Source organism: Squalius cephalus, assembly GCF_949319135.1.
Source record: "Squalius cephalus genome assembly, chromosome: 14".
In the NCBI taxonomy this organism is placed as follows: Eukaryota; Metazoa; Chordata; class Actinopteri; order Cypriniformes; family Leuciscidae; genus Squalius; species Squalius cephalus.
In genome coordinates, this window is record NC_137135.1 from 2,644,089 (window position 1) to 2,659,770 (window position 15,682).

At 40.3% G+C, this 15,682-nt stretch overlaps 1 protein-coding gene across 1 annotated transcript in view; it reads left to right on the plus strand.

Moving 5' to 3' along the window:
* Nucleotides 1-1,059: 1,059 nt before the first annotated feature.
* mgat4b (alpha-1,3-mannosyl-glycoprotein 4-beta-N-acetylglucosaminyltransferase B) overlaps nucleotides 1,060-15,682 on the plus strand; it is a 145,019-nt gene continuing 130,396 nt past the window's right edge. The window contains exon 1 of the mRNA XM_079892680.1: nucleotides 1,060-1,346. Coding sequence (XP_079748806.1) covers nucleotides 1,250-1,346 — 97 coding nt within the window. The 5' untranslated portion in view covers nucleotides 1,060-1,249. The remainder of the gene's footprint in view (nucleotides 1,347-15,682) is intronic.

A 15,682-nucleotide genomic window follows, 5' to 3' on the forward strand; every position in this document is an offset into this window, starting at 1 on the left:
CTAATATTATGGGTTCAGTGCAAGTGAAGCTCAATCTACTGTATTTGTGCCAGAATGCTGATAACAAGCCCTGTTTTCTTAAAGCATCGAGGTTACAGTGAGGCACTTCTAATCAAAGTGAATGAGGGTCAGTGTTTGAAGAGTTTAAATGCAGAAATGTGAAGTTTATAATCTTATAAATCCACTAACATTAATTCTGTTAAAATGTGTGTATTGAGATGTTCAATGTCTTTCTTGTGGGGTAAAGCATAGCCTCACTTAACACAGAAAAGTATTAATAATAAGAAGTTAATAATTTTTCTCAAACTAAAATCACGTTAACAGGCGCATTATTTACATTATGAGACAGGTTTATACAGTCAAACCAAAAGATTATTCAGACACCTTCAACGTTTCTCTCATTATCACAGTTTATTCACTATAGTTTAGAAAATGGTGATAAAATATGAGAAGAACTCAGAATTATGAACTCGGTTGATGTTTGACTGGTTTTGTCCATCCTTCTGTTAGACTGTCTCACACATGAATTATGTTGAATATCTGTCAGCTGTTAAATTTAACTACACAATTAGATAATACCAGTTTACCTCAACCAATTACCAAGCAATGCTTCATTTTGTTCAGTCTGTGTGTAAAAAGAGCATTAGCAATTAAAGAAAAATTATAATTTTTGGTCCCATTGTTTTTAATCAATTTTACTGGTAGTCCACGTATGAAGAATTTTTGGGTATAATATGTCACAGTTTATTTTATTTTGCTTTCCTAACTTACATAAATGAACTATAGTGTCCTGCACCCACTGGTAAAAAGAAAATATAAAAAATGATGTCTGGTGATTGACTGAAGAACAGGCCGCACTCTTAAACGTGTTACAGCAAAGCCTGTGTTCATCTCTTTGAGAAACACCAGGACTCAAATACTAGGCTTTTTGCAATATGAATCAAAACTGTAATACAGTGTGTAGCCTACGACATGAACTGATGCTCAAATAAACCGTGCGCGTGTGTTTCTACTTCGACCGCGAGGAGGAGCAGCTGCACCGCGTGCACGAGCCCGAACATACACACTCTCTCTCTCTCTCGCTCTCTCTCTCTTACAAACACACACACACCCTCCTGTATAAACGGCATCTGTCTGTACACAGGCTCTCACATTCTCATCCCTCATGTGCGCGCGCTGTCATTAACGCACGCACGCACGCACGCAGCGCACGGTTCGGTTCGGACATGATCCCGGCGCGGACCCGGAGATGAGGCTCAGAAATGGCACCTTCCTAACAGTCATACTCTTCGCGTTGTGTGGGTTTATATCGTTATCCTGGTACACCGCATTCAGCAATTCCAAAGGTAAGACTCGTGTTTACTGTCTGTCTCGCGCTGCGTTCTGCTGGAACGCGTCATGCTCCACTGCGTTCTGTTCGAACGCGTCATGTTCCGCCGCGTTCTGTCATGCATTCAGATGCGGAGCTGCAGCTGTTCAACACGACGGCTCGAACACCTTCTGTCTTCACTGCTCCTCAAACTATCACAGGCCTGATGCTGTTTCACTAACACAAAGACTTGTCGATAATAACCGCTGAATGTAGACGCACATCCAGCCGTGGAGCGTGTTCTGCTGAGATGCGTGTTTCTGTTGGGTTTGAGGGTTTGCACTCTCCAAACCCTAATGTGAGGCTGTGTCCACCAGCGTTCTGTTTGGCGCATGTTTTTGAAATGCAGGAGGTTTATTTGAGTCTGAGAGTGTTTGCTACAAACCTCAGGATAGATGCGTTTGCACTGGTCTGGACTGTGATGGATCATCCCTTCATCTGTGTGATTGATATCCTCCAACAGGAGACAGCTGGAGTTACTGAGAATATGTGATGTTTGTGATATATGAGAAGTGGGCATGATGTTTGTGTAGTGATAAAGCTTCCAGAATTGCTCTGTTGGCCTTCTCCTTGCTTACTCTGCAGTGTGTGTGTGTGTGTGTGTTCATTAATGAAGCTGTATGGTTACACCTGTGTGCTCAAGTGTTTTAATGCATGATTGCTGAGCAGTTTGGGTGATAAACGAGTGAATTCTTCTCTCCATCTCGTTCTCTCCTGACTGACTCTTAGAGTAGTTGAGCTGGTCTCAAATCGAATCGCTTAATGGCTTTTGCTTTATCAAGTGTGACCAGCAGAAAGTTCTCCACTGGTTCATGAGGCCAGTGTTTGGATGGTGTTGTTCTCAGTGGATCATGAGTCTGTGGATGAATGGACTGGAACTGAATCCTCCTGAATCGTGTTTTCGCTCCAGCGCATTAGTGTTTGTGTGTGTGTGTAACTTCCTGTGCTCCTGAACATCTGCTTTTGCTCATCGCATCTATAGACACCAAACCTCTCATCCTCTTATCCTCTCATCCTCTCACTCCTCCTCATCGTGGCCTAATGGCTATAGACTCTGACTGGGAACCCGAAGGGTTCAATCCTCAATACTAGCAGGAAAATTTCGAGGTGCTTTTGATCACCGAACCCCCAATCGCTCCACAGTGAATGCTGCCCACTGCTCCGGTGTGTGTCTGTGTGTGTGTGTGTGTGTGTGTGTTCAGTACTCACCACTTCTTAATGTGTGTGCGTTAACTTAGATGTGTTAAATGAATAAATAAAGAGTATTGGTTACTATACTTGGCATCCAAATGTCACTTTCACTTTCACTCTTCCCAAACATTATTCCAGCGTATTTCAGTTCCTGTTATTTTGGGCTGTTTTTGACAGGATTGCTCCTCTGGAAACCCACACAAAGCTGGACACATAGGATGAAATGTTTATGGAAATACTTTTATACAGTAAATGGTTTGATTGTACAGAGGACAGTTTGAGCTGGTTTGCGAGTTTGTCCACTCCTCTTTTCCAGTTACAAGGATTTGGATTTTTTATTTGCCTTGCTAAATGAACCATGTGTGTGTGTGTGTGTGTGTGTGTGTGTGTGTGTGTGTGTGTGTTCATCATCTCTGAATGGGCTCATGAACCTCTGAGGTTTTCAGGTATAATAGACACATGTGAGCTTGTCTGACATTCACTGGGTGAATCTCACAACAATCTGTTGCCTTTGGCTTGCTCAGTTGGGGATATTTTGGGAATATTTAATTTAATTTTATCAATCAATAAATCTCACTAGAAACAAACCTTGTTGTATTATTTTAATTGAATACTGTGAAGCTGCTTTGATACAATCTGTATTGTGAAAAGCGCTATACAAATATACTTGACTTGACTTGACAACAGCTGTCAAGGAGTGTCTGCCATATTTGCCTCAGTATTGGGGAAAAAAAAAAAGTATATATATTTAAAAAAATATTTAGCATATAACAATTTAAGCCTTTTTAAGGACTAAAGGCCCGTTCACACACAAACGCATATATCTTCACACATAAAGATACAGTTCTAAGAATTGAACAGACAGCGCTGGGCAACGAACTCAAGCTCCTCTCACTCTTCTCTTTAAAAATACTCGTTTTAGACCTCTAATCATGACCATTGTTTTGCTCTATTCTCTGTGTTTGTCAGTGCATCATGGGTCGGGTCAGAGGTCACTCTTGCGCCATAAATCAACGCATATGGCCGTCTTCCGGAAGCGAGTTATTTTAGTTGATAAAGCTATAAATATGGATATTTCTCACTCAAACGCATGGCTTCGCCTCAGAAGGACTTTATTAAACCCCGGAGCTGTACGGATTACTTTTATCATGGATGGATTTATCATTTTTTGGCTTCAAAATCTCATCCTCCATTCACTGCCCTTATAAAGCTTGGAAGAGCCAGGATTTGTTTAGTAAAGCTCATATACACCTATAGGATGGGTTGAGTGTAAATAAATCATAGGATACTTTTCATTTTTGGGTGAGCTAACACTAAGTCTACTGCAGTGCAATGCACAAAATTAAACTGTACATTTACATAAAAACGTATTGTTTTGGATTTAATGAATGGTTAGTGTATATATCAACAAAACAGTAGTATGTCCTTACAGGAAGACTTTCAGAAATGAAATCTTACTGGGGAAAATAACCCAGACATTTTATCATAGGATTCTCCCTGTTACTGCTTGGCAGGTTTATTTTTTTTAGTTTAGTATGGGTGCACACATACAGTAGGGCACATTTCGAATGCACTTTGTCAATAGTTTTGAGCTTTTTATCACACAGCGGTTGTGTGGTGAAGCCGGAAGAGTTGAACACAAGCGTGTGGGTCGTCCAGACAGGCCTGAACACGAGCAGATCAAAGCAGACATCATTGAGCCGTCATAAACGTCTGATCGCTGATGTCCAGCTCCCGTCACCCACCACAACACACCGCTCAGCGTTTAACGGGCTCTGCCAGAATGTTCACTGTCCCTGCCACAAAACAGTAATAAATAAATAAAATAGGCCTAGTTACTGGCCTCTTTCACTCACACAGTCTTTACTGGTCATTTACTGGGATAGCTGTGTGAAAGGGGCTAGTGTGTTCGTTGTTTTTGACCCACGACGTTACTCAATAACGTTATGACACCAAAAACTTCAAGCCTAATAATCAAATATTGTTAAAGACAAGTAAACTGTTAGTTATAAAATAAAAAGAAATAATCCAATAACAAAGCAATAGGACAAATATAATCCACAAGTAAAATAATCCCTGTTTTTCAGGAGAGTCTAACAGTAATAATCAGAATAATCAGATGTAAAATAGCACTGCAGTCTTCCCTGGATACATTAAAAATGGATGAATTCTTATTAAAGTTACTGAAGTTATTCAGTCGAGCAGTGTGAATTATTATAATTATTATATATTTTTGTTGTCCTTTTGTTGTTAAACAACAACAACTTTAGTAGTAATATTAGGCTGCTGTCACTTTAAGAGCTGCACAGATCCAATATACTGATACACATGCGTTACATTTCTCAACTGTTTATGTTCTCTTAACAGTATTCACAGTTCATAACTGACTGTTTAAGACCGTCTTTTAACATAATTTTGTGTGAATTTGTCTGTTCAAGACGTGAAAGCGCTCGATTCAGCATTCACGCGCTGTCTGAGAAGCGGCTTTCTGTGCGCACACAAAACTTCCCACTATCGAGTCGAGATCTTTCACGCCGCCTTGCACTTGAATATTTAAATTGGCAAAGCTTGAAACCACATGCTTCTTGTCGAGCCCAGCGTAATAACCCTATGGCTAACATAACTCCACCTATCAGGACCACAGAGCCGGCCTGTAGGCCACCGGATGACACCACTTTATAATCACGCTTTTGTGCCAGAAATCTTGTGAGCTCACACTGGAAAGTTTTGACTAGCTTTACTAAAGAGGATAGTTGACCCACCAGAAATGAAAAACTTTTTCTTTTTATAAAAGAGCACCGTTCTGCTAAACATCAGTTGAAGGAGGACAGAAAGGTCTGAGGAATAAGCTGAACTGAGTCTTAAAGCGGGAGTGTTTGTGGAGTCGGTTAGCAGCTCACAGTACGGGATCTGTCCGCTCCAGGTGAAAGACTCTCATTATCTGCATCCTGAAAGAGATAGAGATCAGGCTTGACCTCTCGGCGCTTGGCATTTACTTCTTGTTCAGTGTCTTTTCTTCCTCCTGGTGGCTCAGGAGAGGAGTGAAGCTCAGCCCGGATCACGTTGCCTTTGGTTCCGGCTCGAGCTGATGAGATTTCTCAGCGATACTCCCCGGTTACCCACAATCCTCCCAGCAGAGACGAGGCCAGGAGTCTGAGCAACCTTAGATCGATTCAGTCTTTTGAGGGAGAAAACGGCTAGAGTAACCAGAGACGTCGCCTGGCTGCTTCTTGCAAGAATTAGCATAGTTTATTGGTTTGTGTACGGCTGTCACTGCGACTGAAGATCCACTTTCACTAGACCAGTGTTTCCACAAATTACAGATTATATATTATATTTCAAACTGATAAAACATAGTTATCAATTTTATTGATGCAAGTATGTTTTTGGATTAGCTTTTCCTTCTTTTTTTGATTCTTCATATGCTTTTTGAGCTAAGGTTCTCACAAAAGTATCCCACACAAATGTTTATTTAAATTTAAGCATGAAATGTGTTCATATTTCCTTGACTGTGCAGACCCAGCAACGGGAGAAGTTTGTTTCTGAACATCTTGATTTCTGATAACTTCATGCGCTGACCATCTGTAACGTGATGAAACGAGAAGGGATGCTGAGTTTTGTCCACTTCTGCCATGGTGGAGAGATAGTTCTGTGAGCCGCTAGCAAACACTCCTGCTAACAGCAAACACACGCCAGGTTCAGTGGATATCTATAGATGACTATGTCCATTTTTAGTGCTGCAGTTTGTCATTGTCACAGTATACAGCGCGCCTGCAGTGTGTGAGCCACATATTTTTATGTACAGTACTTTGCTGGCCTTAAAGTCCCCCTGTGGTGTAAATCCAGCTTTTAATGTTGTTTATGTGTCTATGTGGTGTTTTTAATCTGCTTTAAGACAAACCATGTGTAAGTTCATAAGTCGACAGCATTGCTGAGTATTTCCTCCTTAAAACTGCAACCAAAGACAGTCTCAAAAACACGCTTTGAAATCGCTGGTGTTTCTGACGTCACAAACTACCTTGTAACCAATCAGGTCACGAGGGGGGCGGGCTTTCGCATATCATTAACAGCGAACTAGCAGGGGAGTCTCAAGTAAAGCCAGGTTATACCAGTATATTTTTCTGTTAATAAGAAAAATCAGGTACTTTTAGTAATATAGTAAGTTATACACTCTGATCTCTGAGCTGAGTGAGTGAGTGGAGGCGGGGCTCATTTGCATATTCATAGAACCGCGGATACCAAATGAGGCAAGGGTGTCAAGTTACATTCTAGATATTTAAAGGCATGAAAAAACTTTTAAATATGTCATTTTGGTGATCAAAGATGAGTTTTAAGGGATAAATGATTGATTAAAGGGGGACTTTAAATCCCACATTTCTTTTTAGAGAAACAAGAACGGTTGTGAGGTTTAGTTTCACATGTCTTTCCTGAAGCAGCAAATCCACTTTGGTAAAGAAAATCACATCTCATCCCACCTACAGTATTTCAGTAGGACCCTTTGATTTCCGCAATGTTGAAAATAAAGACAGAATCCAGTCACAAATTAAATTTACAGTATAAACGGGGGAATGTCACCGAAGTTTGGCTGAATAAATCAAAAGCTGTACACTGAATCAGATTGTGATATATTAAAGCTCAAAAACACTGCTGTTGAATCTGAAGTCTGTCTCAGTTTGCTCTGCTACACACACACTGACGCTCTACATGAACCCATGCCATTGAGAGAGTGTTTCCTTCCTCTGATGTTGTGGAAGTAAGTCGGTGTCGAGTGCATGTCTCAGCATGACTGTGAGCGCTCGCTCCTGCTAATGTGCGTTCCTCTGTTAATCATCACATCGACTGCACTCGAGTCCGCCTCATCTTCAGCTGGACTCGTCGTCCGGTCGGCGGAGAGCAACTGGCCCATCAGTGAGGCTGAGGAGTGAGTTACTTAGATTTGTTAAGATGAATGTAGAGACTTTATCCCCTGTAAATGTCTACGCTTTTTTAGCACTCTTGAATGTGCCGTGCTTCATCATGCTAACGGTAAATGTAGAACTGTCATCACCCAAAAACCACTATAAATCCTATATATATATATATATATATATATATATATATATATATATATATATACACACACACACACACACACACACACACACAGAGGTTTAAAGTCCAGGGGTCAGAAAGTTAAAGTCCTGCCATATGTTTATTCCACCCATGAACCCAGCCAGCTGATCTCACTAATTACTTCGGAAAAACTGCTAATTAGCAAATCCAGGTGATTGGAACAAAATACTGAGGAGGACTTTTACTTTCTGAACCTGGACTCAGATATATATATATTAGTCAACATTTGAAGTGGATCAAAAAAGTTAATCAAAGTTGTCCTAAGACAAGAAGGGGTATTGTTCAAAATGAGTGTATAACTTTGAAAGGTTTCGATCCACTTCAAATGTTGACTACTGTGTGTGTGTGTGTGTGTGTGTGTGTGTGTGTGTGTGTGTGTGTGTGTGTTTTTTCAAACATCAATAAAAAAATATGCAGTATATAATTTTTTCCCAAGAACACATAAGGTGTTTAATTTCATTGTTTGCCATGTTAGTCCCTCGTTTTTTGGTTTGTCTTTGCCTGTATTGTCGTCCTCCACCAGGAACATTGTTCAGCACGAACACCGGTCACATGCACCAAAGTTTGCTTCGCCGTTGTGCTTTCTCGGCTCACTGTTGCTGGGAGACTTTTGTCTGTCGCGGCCCCAAGCGCTCATGACTCTCTCCTGATCCCAGAGCAAGAGTAGCAGACGAAACAGACATGTGACGCTCTGAAAGAGCAGTGTGTTTAACGCTCCGTCATCCTTGATGGATGAAGTGGTTACTTAGTACACTTTTAGAGTAATAGATTAACAAAATCAGTGACCAATGAAGAAAAGATTCACTTGATTTTAGCAGGGAAAGTGTTTTCTTGTATAGGAGTTGTATAATTCATGTTCGCTGGAGTGCTAATCTAGGTGTGTATTGCTTTTGTTTAATCCAGATATGTGTGTGTGTGTGTGTCTTGCACCTTGGTAAAGACTTGAATAATTCAGGGCTCTAGACCACTTGAAACCCTCCCTCAATAGAGGCCCGGGTGAAAAGAGAGCCAGCGCTCAATCCAACCGACTGAAGCTCTTCTAAATATTTCATTCATCCAAGGCCACAGATTCTGCTAAAGCACTGATCAGTTCGCTACCAGTGCTAATGAGCGTTTAGACTTAGGATTTCATTCTACCTGACTTCAGAACAGACTCTGGAATTAAACAGACGAACATCTTCTCTGTGGATGCACTACTAGCAGAAGTGCTCGACTCTTTCAATGGCCAGTACCAGTATCAGCGTGGTCAATGGCTGATATGTACAAAAACAGTTTAATAATAGTTTTGGGTACTTGTGATCCATATACTGCACCTACTGCGGTGTTTCCATCACTAAAAATCGAGAGTGAAAACACTTAAAGTGCCTTAATGCACTGAAACAGTGATATTAAAAGATCAAATTCAGCAAACACCATATTGATGATGTATTATATGCAGTAGGGATGCACCGATATGAAAATTTGCCAGATACCGATAATACTTTATATTTGAAAGCCGACAAACGATATATTGCCTGATAAATCTGATTACAAAAACAAGTCTCATGTCCCAAACACACAATTATAATGATATGCTCATTATAACTTTATGGACATGCTGACATGTTGCACTGAACTGTATTTTCCTTTCAAAATGATTCAAATTATATTTCAAGCAATTCAAACCCATCATGTTGAACAGTGCGCATCTGAAGTGTCTCAGCTGAAGGAAATAAACATCATTTATCAGCTTTAAAGGGGCGGTAAAACACCTTTTTTCGAAGGCTTGATTGTGTTTGTGGGGTGCACTGTAACGTGTTCATGCTTTGTTTTTTATTTAACCATTATTCTACACTGCTCTGTCCCTCCTTGTAAATCCGGTCGGATGATTTCCGGGTTCCATGAAGCCGAGAAACGGCTGTTAAAGGACGTTTCAGAATGGTATGTGTTTTGTTTTTTGTTTGTTTGACTGCAGATCTATTGTGATCGCTACTGTCTAAATGGACCTGTTACTTTTGTATTTTTAGAACGATTGTAGCCAAATATCTGTCGCCAGAACTATTAACCCAATACGAACACTAAACATTGGCTTTACTACAGTAGCCAAATCAAACACAAAACCATGTTTAGCATGCCTGTAGATAAACAAGCATGTAGATAAATAATACATAAAAGCTATAACGAAAGAATAATTTACACTGATCACATGATCAACCATGAACATTTCAAGTTCGCTGCGCTGGTGATATTAAACAGAAGTTTGTATGTGTTTGTCGGATAAGTATGAATTAGCATTTAGCATTTAGCCAAACAGCGTTGTCCTTCGTTTACTTCCTTGCTACAACGTACACTTAACAATACAAACTATTACAGGAAAAAATCATACTTACAGGTAGGGATGGGCATTCGATTAAATTTTCTTAGTCGATCGTCGGGAGAATTAACGATCGACTATCGATTAATCATTACTATTTTTATATTGAAATTCATTATTTCTTTAACTTTTTATAAATTAAAAATGCAATGAAAATACAAAAATACAGTTTGTTTGTCCTCGATGAGATCTTTATTACAAGAAGATCAACTTGTGGCAGTGAAACTGGACATTCGGTAGCCTTGAAGATATGCTCTAAAACAGCGGAGCCTGCGAGCCGGCGTTCTTAAACAGAGACCCATGGTCACTTCATCCGGTTTCTGTGATCGGATAGCTATCCGATCGTGAAAAGACCAGGTGTAAATGCCCTCCGAAACGCATTCGAGACGGATTTAAACCCGATCGCTCAAACCACTTCAGGAGGAGATCTGAGACGCATTCCAGACGAAACTGGACAAGAGTAAATGCATCTGGTTGTTGAAACCACATATGTAAATTTGACTTATCCCAAAAATGCTAAGAAATAAACGTGTGAGAGCGTGTTATAGGCTATATGTCATGTTATAGCCAGATATGACGACGCTACTTCAACACGCATCACCACAGATGAGCATCTATTCATCAAGCCAACGTGCAAACTATCGCAAATCAAAGTGAAAGTCATTCATCAACACACAATCATCTTCATTAAAAGTAAAGAACCGAAATGATCTTACCAGGGCTGTTGCCGCATCTTGTTGCGGTCTTTGAATTAGAAATGTTCGCTGATGATCAATAAAATGCAGCTCATATCAGTCGCTTTCGGTGACGTGCAACAATTTAAATCTGCATATAGCACGGGAATTCAAGATTGGATTTATATCCGTTTTGCAAAAACACATTTATGTGACCAGGTGTAAATGGAATCGTTTTGATAAATCAGATAGCTATCCGATCTGAGAAAACGCATGAAGTTTCCATAGAACTTCTGCACCAATACTGATTTCTGTTGAGAAAGATAAGCATGTTGACATGATCTGGGATCAGACGCGACCGCAACCTGGTGACAGCCAGTCCAGCCGCCGAAAACACCCGCTCTGAGGGGACTGGCGGTGCCGGGATGCACAGGTACCTCCGCGCTAAAATTAATTCCATTGCTTCAAGACTCACACTACGCAACGCAACCTGCATTAGTTTAATCGAGAACAAATAAACGTGATCGACGAAATTCTTAACGATCAATTATCGATCGTCGATTAATCATGCCCATCCCTACTTACAGGTTGTGGCTCGTAAACAACAGCTTCTGTTTATAAAGATGGAACTGCTCCATCTTTCAGGACAAGCTGTTGTGCGAATCCTGCATTGAACTTTCGTAGATTGAAAAAGCTTTCCTCCGGAAAATGTGCAGCACAGAGAGCGACATTTGGATTATAATTATGAGGGACCGAGTTAAAAATAAATTGTAACCGTCCTTAGGAAGACTGAACAAAGTGGACCTGCAATCTGGGTGAAATAATAGCGTTTCGACGGCATAGCGGCAATGACACTCCACTACCACAACAACTCTTCTCCAAAGCAACATAAAATGGCCTCGTCCCCTTTATTTATTGTGTTATATAGAGGAGGAGTTTATGTAAATGTTGGGGTTAGTGATGTCACTAACCCTGGAGGAATGTCTTGTAGTCCCTCATCAGTTGCTCTGTGCCCCGGCCGTTTGCTGTAGTCCTTAGAAATTGATTTCTTTAAAAGCAAATATCTCCCTTTGCTTTGAACTTTGAGCGTTGTAACTTTGCAGATGTTGTTTATGCTCAAACAGCAACATTACACACTAACTAAAGTTAGAAAAGTCAAATCACATTCAACCACCCCTTTAAAATATCAGCCCGATAAAGATAACATCAAAAATGAACATGTATCTGCCGATACGATGGCCAATATATTGTGCATCCCTAATACAGGCAAGCAGAGGAGCCCCGATTATGAATGAAAAGGAACAGTGTTTATATTCAGCGTTCGTCTGCATGGTTGTGTATCGCGTGCATCATCGTTGTCTTACTACATTAGTACTTAGCTAACAGAGCTGATCAAAATGACTGATAGCGGAGGAAAGCCTTGTTTTGCCCTCCAGGTGGGCGTTTCTATAAGGGTGTGACGTCATATGACAGCTATTAATATATACAGTAGGTTAGTCACTGAATGACACAAACTGCTTGTGTTTCAGGTTATTTATTTTTTATCAATGAAACGGCACCATGTAACAGTTTGAGTGGAAGAGGTGTTTATCACACAGTCTGTGTTCTGTGACGATCCGTGATGCACGTGTGTGTGTGTGTGTGTGTGTGCGCCTGTAGGCAGGAACAGTCTTGTCTCTCTTCATTTAGCCATAGTGTTGTAGCTCATGTAGCCCTTTTCTTTCTCTCATTAAATATGATGTGGCACTGTGCCAAAGGCTGGATTATGCAAGACGCTCTCCCTCCTGACTACACACACACACACACACACACACACACACACACACACACACACACACACACACACACACACACACACACACAGAGAGCTACTGATGAGAGCGCAGGTTAGCAGGTGGCAGCATTTATAATTGATGCGACTGATGTTTTACCTGTGATTTCCATATGGAGAAGCGCAGGTGTGTGTTCACCCATGTGTATTCAACGTTTACTTCTATTTCACTGTGGAGCAAATCTGTCTCGTGGATGTTTACAAGACCTCCACCATCCTACAGCATTGAGGAGGAGTAACGAGGAAATCTAGAAGTCTCCTGTTATTATCCACGGTGCATTTGGTGTCTTTAACTGCTGTGTACTGTAAAAGCCAAAGGCAACAAAGGCGCCAAGCACAATGAGGATTTTAGGCAAAATGGCTGAAATAATCATAAAAACAATCAGTAGTAATATGACTTAATGATTTATCACTTTCAACCAATAGGTGGCGCTGTGACCAAATTGATGTGTTGTGGTCAGAGGGAGGTGACAATGACACATGCCAAGTTTGGTGTCAGTATGTCAAGGCATTGCAGAGATAAAGCCTCAGAGTCGTTTGGCATCATGTCATCAATTTTGTTGCTGCGATGTACAAAGCAGTTTCGTCTATTGACACCAAATCCACAGTTTTTGCTGCCATGGTCTGAAGATGATGTGATTCGATGTTGGTGAATATCTGAGCAATGGTCTAGGAGGAGTTTGAAAAAGTAGAGGTCAAAACTAATCAAAAGCTATTAGCATTTTTTGAAATTTCATTATAATTTGCCCCAAGTTTCATAACGATACACCAATGTGTTCATAAACATATTGCATTTTACAACAAAATTCAAAATAGTCGATATGGGAAAATTGTGTATTGTTTGACTCCACATGCTGCACTGAATCTAAAGAGACCAGTGATCTTTTTTTGTGTGATTTTGGCCAAATTGTTCAGAAGTTATAAGCAAAAATGTAATTTCCTCCTGACCACTAGGTGGCACTGTGCTGAAACTGTGCAGGTATCCTTATGGTAGTCATGGTTGTCATAACACACACCAGGTTTGGTGAGAACACGCTAAAGCGTTGTGGAGGTAAAGCCTCATGTCCAGTTTGCCGTGCACTTTGAGTTCATTCACGCATTATTCAAAAACCAACTTGAATCTTGTCGGCATGGCCTGAAGACGATCTGGTTCAATTTTCATGAAAATGGAGCAACGGCCTAGATGGAGTTTGGTGTTTTTCAGAAATTTAAAACGGATTTTCAAAAAGGAATCAGAGGAAAAAAATAATTTAGTTTTTAGCCCTTACAGTTTAAAAGTCATTAGCATAAGCGTAAGTGAAACTTCGGACAGTTGGTGGCGCTACAGGGATTGAGTTAGATACTCCAGATTGGCTGTGGTTAATGTTTAGACGGTCCTCTATCTGTGTGCCAAATTTCACAACGTTCCCGCGAGCGGCTCTATGGGAAGCCAAAGACTCGAGCGAACAAGAAAAAGAAGAGCGCCAACGGATACAAACCTTCGGTGCTTGGCCACTAATTACAGAAATTAATCAAGATTATTCTTTCTGAGGATCCATTGGCATTAGGAGGAGGCTTCCTTATGTCTTCTATCAGGGAGTTGCGGTCAGTGTTTTGCAGTGGGATGTAGTGTCACTGTAGATCAGAGTTCTCAAACCGGTTCCACGGAGGGCCTAGTGTATGCAGGTTTTTGGTCTTTCCCTTCAATTAGTGCCCAATTAAGACCTAGACTACCAGGTGAGGGGAGATCTTAACCAATTAGTGACCTACTCAATCAGTTTGGTTCAAGGTAAAAGAGAAAACCTGCATACACTAGGCCCTCCGTGGAACCGGTTTGAGACCACTGCTGTAGATGATAAAAATAGCAGTAATAAATTGATTATAAAGGCTGGTTATTGGCCTTATTCCTGATCCACTCGAGGTCTTACGGAGGTCATCCACCGCACTGTACTTTTAGTGGACTTAGAAGTTCATTTAGTGTTAGATTAGTAGTGGTGCCTCAGTGTTTGTATTAGTTTTTTTTTTTTTTTTTTAAATGAAGTTGTGTAATTCCTTGCATAGATTGTTGTTTTTAATGTTTAATTGTCTGTTTGTGTTGTTTAATGGTGGCAAATGAGTTTACCCTTACAGGGATTAATAAAGTTTTCTAATCATCTAATATATAAGAAGCTGTAATTACATGCAGGTGTTTATTAAATTTAAGTACAATGTACATGTATGCAGACATGAAGTGATGGCATCAAGTGATTAATTTAAATGTTAGTACATAGTAGTGAAAAGCACTTAATAGAAAGTGGGACCCAATTTTGTTATCTTTGACATGATTGCAGTTTCTCCATTGACTGAGAGTAGAGTTTAACCCATGTGTAGTTTATTGAAACCCACTTAAAACATCAACAGACTTGACTTGAACAGACTTGACGACACTCTCCAACCGCGGGTTACAAACAACCAAACACAGCTAGACATGAGGGCTATAAATAAAGACTAATGATTACACCTGTGCGTATTCAAGATGATAAACCAATGACACAACAGAACTGAGACCCACCTGACAAAACAAACCAATGAAAACGCAACACATGACCCAAAGGAATCACACGACAATAACAGGAACCATGGCTATGAGAAACTTCAAAATAAAAGAAGTAAACCACACACACTCACACCCCTTATCTAGTTAGACATGAATAGACATGAAGACATGACTAGATGAACATAAACAAAACCTAGAACAGATGTGACAACAGTATAGATATAGATGCAATGAAGATTATCAATTATTGAAAATGTTGTAGTCATATGGCTATATCCTGAAATATAAATAAAATAATTAAATAAAAACAGCATAAAAGTGGCCAAATGACTCTGCACTATATACTCAAGTCTTCTGCAGATATGTGTGAGGAACAGAGTGAAATTAAGTCATTATTCACTCATTAACTTTTTAACTCTAACCGCATTGATCGCATCATTGAGAGACTCAAATTGAAGGGATTGTTGAATTGACAGATTGAATCTAGGCTTTCATTCCACACACACACACACACACATCAGATATGGTAAACTGAAGCCCACATGCACATGGGTTTGATCTGGCGTGTCTCCAAGTGCGCTCCAGCTGCTGTAACCTTACTTGAAGTAAATACAAGCCTAAATTAAATCAGTTCATC